The sequence below is a fragment of the Rhinopithecus roxellana genome, chromosome 7 (assembly GCF_007565055.1).
Source record: "Rhinopithecus roxellana isolate Shanxi Qingling chromosome 7, ASM756505v1, whole genome shotgun sequence".
In the NCBI taxonomy this organism is placed as follows: Eukaryota; Metazoa; Chordata; class Mammalia; order Primates; family Cercopithecidae; genus Rhinopithecus; species Rhinopithecus roxellana.
In genome coordinates, this window is record NC_044555.1 from 124,338,327 (window position 1) to 124,344,326 (window position 6,000).

The 6,000-nt window shown below is 41.8% G+C and overlaps 1 protein-coding gene across 7 annotated transcripts in view; it reads right to left on the reverse strand.

The window, feature by feature from the left end:
- The window catches only part of SMARCA1 (SWI/SNF related, matrix associated, actin dependent regulator of chromatin, subfamily a, member 1), a 78,224-nt gene extending 72,433 nt beyond the window's left edge, over nt 1–5,791 (reverse strand). For 6 of the 7 annotated variants that reach the window (XM_010354785.2, XM_010354784.2, XM_010354783.2 and 3 more), the window contains exons 1-2: nt 5,344–5,659; nt 431–517 (exon numbers count right to left, since the gene is read on the reverse strand). In XM_010354785.2, coding sequence (XP_010353087.1) covers nt 431–517; nt 5,344–5,517 — 261 coding nt within the window. In that variant the 5' untranslated portion in view covers nt 5,518–5,659. Of the gene's footprint in view, nt 1–430; nt 518–5,343; nt 5,660–5,780 lie in introns of those variants that run through there. The other variant, XM_010354779.2, reaches the window with a different exon arrangement.
- Between the last annotated feature and the right edge of the window lie 209 nt (nt 5,792–6,000).

Consider the following 6,000-nt stretch of genomic DNA (forward strand, 5'->3'; position numbering starts at 1 on the left):
ATGTGTAGCATTTATTCATATGTCCAAAGAAGGAGAAAGAAAGAAAAATATGAAAATCTGGCTTTGTGACTGGATTTCTCTCAGGTCACAAAGCCACAATGGTATTACCACTGATATTTGCACCTCATAAATAAATATTTCTAACTTAAAGTATTTTATTATGGGACGGAGAGTACTAAACAAAAATGAGATGTGACTTCTAGTCCCAACTATGACATAGAGCTTCCCTGATCCTTTAATTCCTCATCTGAAAATGAGGTTAATTTATTCAACATAAAATATTGTGACACATTGTATATTAAATTACTTTCCAATTCTAAAATCGATGATTCTCTATGCATTATACATACATACATATTTTTTCGTCTTTAACATCTCAACTATAAAAATTAACTACAGCATTCACTATCCTATCCAAGAGTACATTTACCATTTTCTCTTCATATTCCGGGTCCATTTCCTTTTCAGATTTAGGAGCTTTAGCAGCAAGTTTGAGTTGAAATGAAGAAACGTTTTTCTAGAATTTCAAAGAAAATAAATGTCATCAAATTGCAAAGCAAGGTTCTTAAATTGGTCAATGTTCTCATTACAAGAAGGCGGAAAGCAATTACATAACTAAATATATAAATCAATGTGGGACATGCATGGACTGATGATGAGAGCATGTCACAAAGCAAGGCTTATGATTAATCCAGTTCTGTACACCTGAGGTCCAATAAAAACATCTGAAAAATTGTGAATGCCAGAGAAATATTAATTGGAATAAAACCCAAAAGGCGAAACATTGAGCTTTCTCTTCCATTCTTTAATTTACAGTGTAAGAAAATGTGTAAACATTAAATAAGAGATTTTAAAATCTAGAAAAGGCTAATATCAACCACAAACCAAAGAATTCAAAGAAAGTAAATATTAATTCTCAGAAACACTCCTTCATGTCATGGAAATATGCCACACTTTCAGAAGAAAAACTGTGGTTTCTGTTCCTAAAACAATGCTTTTTAAATTGTTTTCATAGCATTATAAGAATATTTAATTTTTTATGTAATGCAATGTCATCATATATACTTAATATAATAGTGCAGTTTTAAACTTTTGGCTTATGTTAATTTTCTCTAACTGGAAAGAAAACTAAACTATTTATATTGCATAAATATTTTGTAGAAGCAATTTATCAAGGCTATTTAACTATTAACGTTTGCTATTTCAAAATTGTAATTTAGCAAAAACTAACATCAATCAATAACTTAATACAGAGATTATCTGGGGAAGGGGGTTATCTCATGCACCCTATCCTTTGTAAAGACAAGCCTGTACTGGCAAATATAAACACATATATAGAATAAGCCTCCTTCCCTATAAGAAATCAAGAAATAAAATAATAAAAACACAAATCTACCCATCAGAACCAAAGATGAGAGTATTTCATTTTTAACACAGACTTTGCGTTAAGTGAAAACACAAATTTGTTCGTGAAAACTATCATGGCTTTTGCCAAACTATTTCTGAAAACTTAGGTCAAAAATCAACAGAAAGTGACCTTAAACATAAGAAAGATACAGCCCCAATATGTCTTCTAATATTTACTAAAATTTCTATTTTGAGGAAATCCAAACTGAGATTATAGAATTTGACCTTGTCCAGACTCTTACTTTGTAGCACTGATCAGATATCATTCAGTTACACTAACCCAAATAATAACCATCTTCATTTACAGCATCCGACATGTACATATCTATGTGGAACGTTTTGAAGGTAATCCTGGATGGATGAGAATAGAAAACTGCTGAAAAGCCCCTCAAATTCACACTTTCAGACTGCCATATATAATATAAATCGTATTTATTTTCAAAGCAACAAGAAAAATTGGGTATCAAATCCATACCTTTACCATTCATTCCTTGAAAGGCTATATGACGTGTAGTTTTCCAGTTTCAAAACAGTGAAAATAACTTCGTCATATACACAAGTGTATATAATAATGTGGGAAGTACACTTACAGAAAATTAAAGCTTTAATCCTAGAAAAACATTTTACCCACTACTTTTTTGCTTACCTTGCGGTAGACTACCATCAAAATCTAATTATATGCTAATTAAAATTTCTAATCTTGAGCAGGGCTATTAAAAGCTGTGGGTAATTACTTAATTGGCACTATCTTCCACAACAAATTTTAAAATACCTATCTTCTAAACCTTCTCATTTGTGTGTGTGTGTGTGTATGCATTCTCAAAACTACATTTTTTCACACAAGAAAAGATGAAAGGTGACTAAGAGACTCTAATGAATTCCTTTGGATTTTGTTATCTGAGTCTAGGTGCCATGAGAACACAGCACAAGGTCAACAAAATGGTTTGTTTTAAAGACCATAACCTTTTTCTTGACGTTTTCATTACCAAAGATACCATCTCCAATTTCTACAGTGTTGGGTAATCCAATCGTCACTTAAACCAAGTAAGTTCAACAACCAGAAGGTAAGCAGAAATACCTTTGAGTAGATAAATGCCACAGGTCAATTCACTAAATCTCATCTACTGTATTCATCATGAAAGCGCTCTCATTCAGAAACCTATTTTCTTTTATTTGGTAGACAATTCCACCAAGTTTGAAAATCTGGCTTCCCATGTCACCGAGAATACAAGCAACAGTAAAAGACATGGGAAAGATGGCTAGAGGAACGCACTCTACAAGAAGGCACAGCAGGAACCCAAGACGAAAATGTCTTCCACTGCAGTAGCATCCCTCATCCTTGGTGTGCACGTGTCATTACTTCCCTTTCTCCGCTTTATCACTGACACTTTTGTATTTTACAGTTGTTTTCAAACGAGTTTATGGATTTGTTACACCTATATTCTTTATCATAAACTAACATATTATTTCTGGTGAAACTAGATGAGGTGTTTAAAAAGTGATAGCTAACAGTCTGGCAATTAAGAAAGAAGACAGAAAAATTTTATTTATTTATTTATTTACTTATTTATTTTGAGACGGAGTCTCAGTCTGTCGCTCAGGTCGGAGTGCAGTGGTGTGATCTCGGCTCACTGCAACCTCAGCCTTCTGGGTTCAAGCGATTCTCCTGCCTCAACCTCTCAAGTAGCTGGGATTACAGGTGCCCGCCACCACGCTCATCTAATTTTTTTTTTTTTTTTTTTTTTTTTTTTTTGGTATTTTTAGTAGAGATGGGGTTTCACCATACTGGCCAGGCCGGTTTTGAACTCCTGACCTCAAGTAATCCACCTGCCTCGGCTTCCCAAAGTGCTAGCATTACAGGCGTGAGCCACCGCGCCCGGTCAGAAAAATTATTTTCAAAAATCAACACAATAATGGAAGAGTCTGGCAGGTGGTTACTTAATAGAGAGGGAACAACCTGCAGGATTTCAGGTGCCTTTGTGTCACTGTTTGAGTACACTGATGACCATGAAGAAGAGGTTAATCTGCACTTTTAGTACACAATTTAAAGTGTGAAGATAGTATGTAATGTATTTCAATTGTTAAGGAAAAATTAAAAATAAAAATGATGCAGTGGCTAAACTTCAGCTATCCAGGAAGTTCCTGACATACAGCGCCTCATTCCCCTACCCTGGGTGGACAAATGAAGTACTGGTAGGGCTATTTCTGATGAGGCAACAGAGTTGACAAATATGTAGGCATCAATTCAGTGTTTATATTATACAGTTTTTTTTTTATTGGTCCCTTGTTTTTACACAATTCAAAATCTTATTAAAAATTTTATACAAAATTCAAACATTTATACAATCTGGAAATTCGACAACCTTTCCTGCCATACAAAAGGCAGTTTGGCACTCACATTTGTCCAGTCTAGGGAATAAAAGGCACAGAGACATTTCCGAATTTCCCAACATTTGATTTATATTGATGCTTGGTATTATGCCCACTTTTAATCAACAATATTGTCTTACTAATCCAAGTACCGCGTAGATCTTACAATGTGTGTATTTTCTACGGTTTTCGTTTAGCACTACAATTGTCCTTCTGTTTAGTCAACCTTGTAACAGTAAAATATGTCACATAAGCAACTGCTAAATTTAAAATTACTCTCCTCATTTAAGGCGAAAGGTGTTAATTTTCCTCAAAAGCTTTTCATTTGGTCGTATAGTATCATATAATGATTCAGACAAAGCCACTTGAGATCTCTAAAGCATAATTACCCACCTTTTTAAAACTGCGATATGACTACTCGTAAATGGGAAAAAAATCCACCTATAAACGATTAGTTGTGCAATTTTATCATACATCAAAAATGCTTATGGCCCATCCTATTTTTATGTCAATTTTTCAATGTTCTATAGTTTTATCTGCATGTCTCGGGCCACACGAAATGTGCCTTATGGAGATAATACATATCTGGATTGGCTTTAATATGTGTCAGAGCGGTTCCCTTACGTTAGAAGCAGCTCATCTTGGCGACGCTGAGTTTTTTAAAAATTAAAGGAAAAAAAAAAAAAAAAAAAAACCTGTGTGTGTCCAGGAGCCAGCAGCGCCCACTAGGAGAGGGAGGCGGAAGCCTGGAAAGCTTGGGGCCGGATTGAGGGACCATTGGGGTGGCCCTGGAGTGAAACCCTATACCGTCGGGGGCGGGGCAGAAGAGGGTGAGGGTGCAGATGTTGGAAATTTTCCTAAGCCAGCGTCCGCGGTTCCTCAGTTTGGGGGGGTGGGGGGGTGCGACGCAGAGAGCTCCTTTCCTCGGGGTGACACCCCCACCTCGGCAGGCGGGGTTCATACGAACAAGGGATGGCTTTTTTTCCTGCCATCCAAAAGACTGACATTGCCAATGAAAGAAAGAAATGTCTTCCCTGTCACCCTCCACCCAGCAACCACCAGCAGCACCTTGAAATTCGAATTACAAAAAAAAAAGCCCCAGCAAAACCCCTTTAGCGCGAGTGTGGGATTGAAGGGCCCAGATTTCCCAGGCAGAGGCCGACGGGAAAGGGGGGGAGAGGGAGCGAGCGAGAGGAGAGGGAGAGGCGGAGGCTTTTTCCTGCACAGCCCCATCCCCCACTCCGTTACCCGAGTTCCGGGAAGGTGGAGGGGGTCGAGGGTTGTCGAGGGGCTCCCGAGCCCCCAGGCCCCGGGAGAGCGAGCACCCCTCCACCCCGCGCCGCTCCCGCCCGCGCCCAGCCCCGCCCCCGTCCTCCAGGCGGCGAGAAGGAAAGGGGGAGGGGAGCGAACGCCAGGCGGTTCCGCCGCCGACCCCCGCACCCGCCGCCCCCAGCCCCGCAAAGCTCCGCGGGTACCTGTCGGCGCCGAAAGGTTAGGCTTTGGGCCCCTCAGAGGGGCCAGGCACAGGATTTGTCCACCACACACACACACCCCCTTCCTATTTACCTCCTTCTTCTTCTCGCCCTTCTCCGTGGCCGCGGTGGCTTCGGTGGCCGCGGCGGCCGCTCCCTCCTCCTGAGAGGTGGACGGCCCGGGTTGCTCGTCCTCTATGACCACGATAGTGGCGGTCGCATCCGCGGCTGCCACGGTGGCTGCCACTGCGGCGGTGTCCTGCTCCATGCCGTGGGAGCGGGAACGAGGAGGGGGACGAGACAGGGGACGAGGGCTCCTGGGCGGCGGCAGTGCCTGCACTGGAAAGAGCTAGATGGAGCAGGGGTGGGGAATCACTCCGCTTCCAACCCCTTCGCTCAGGCCCCCCCTTCTTTAAATAACCCTCAACCCTGCCCCACTTCCGTCCACCCACCCTACGTCATGGCCTCCCCCCGTCACTCTCCCCCCTTCCTCCACCCCCCCTCAACGATCGCGAGACTCCCCTTCCCCACCCAGAGCCCGGGCCGGCCCCGCACGACCAACTGTTGCCTGAGTGTGGGGCGCGGACAGGGGTGGAGGCGGGAACCCACAACTCGCGGTCCCCTAAAAATCCCCTTTCCCACACGCCCCCAACAGTGAGCCTGAGCTCCCCTCGCAGATGCGTGCAAAACGAATCCTCTTTTCCTTAAATCTGCTCTTTGTACCTCGGGGCGCTCTCCCCTTGCACAAAGA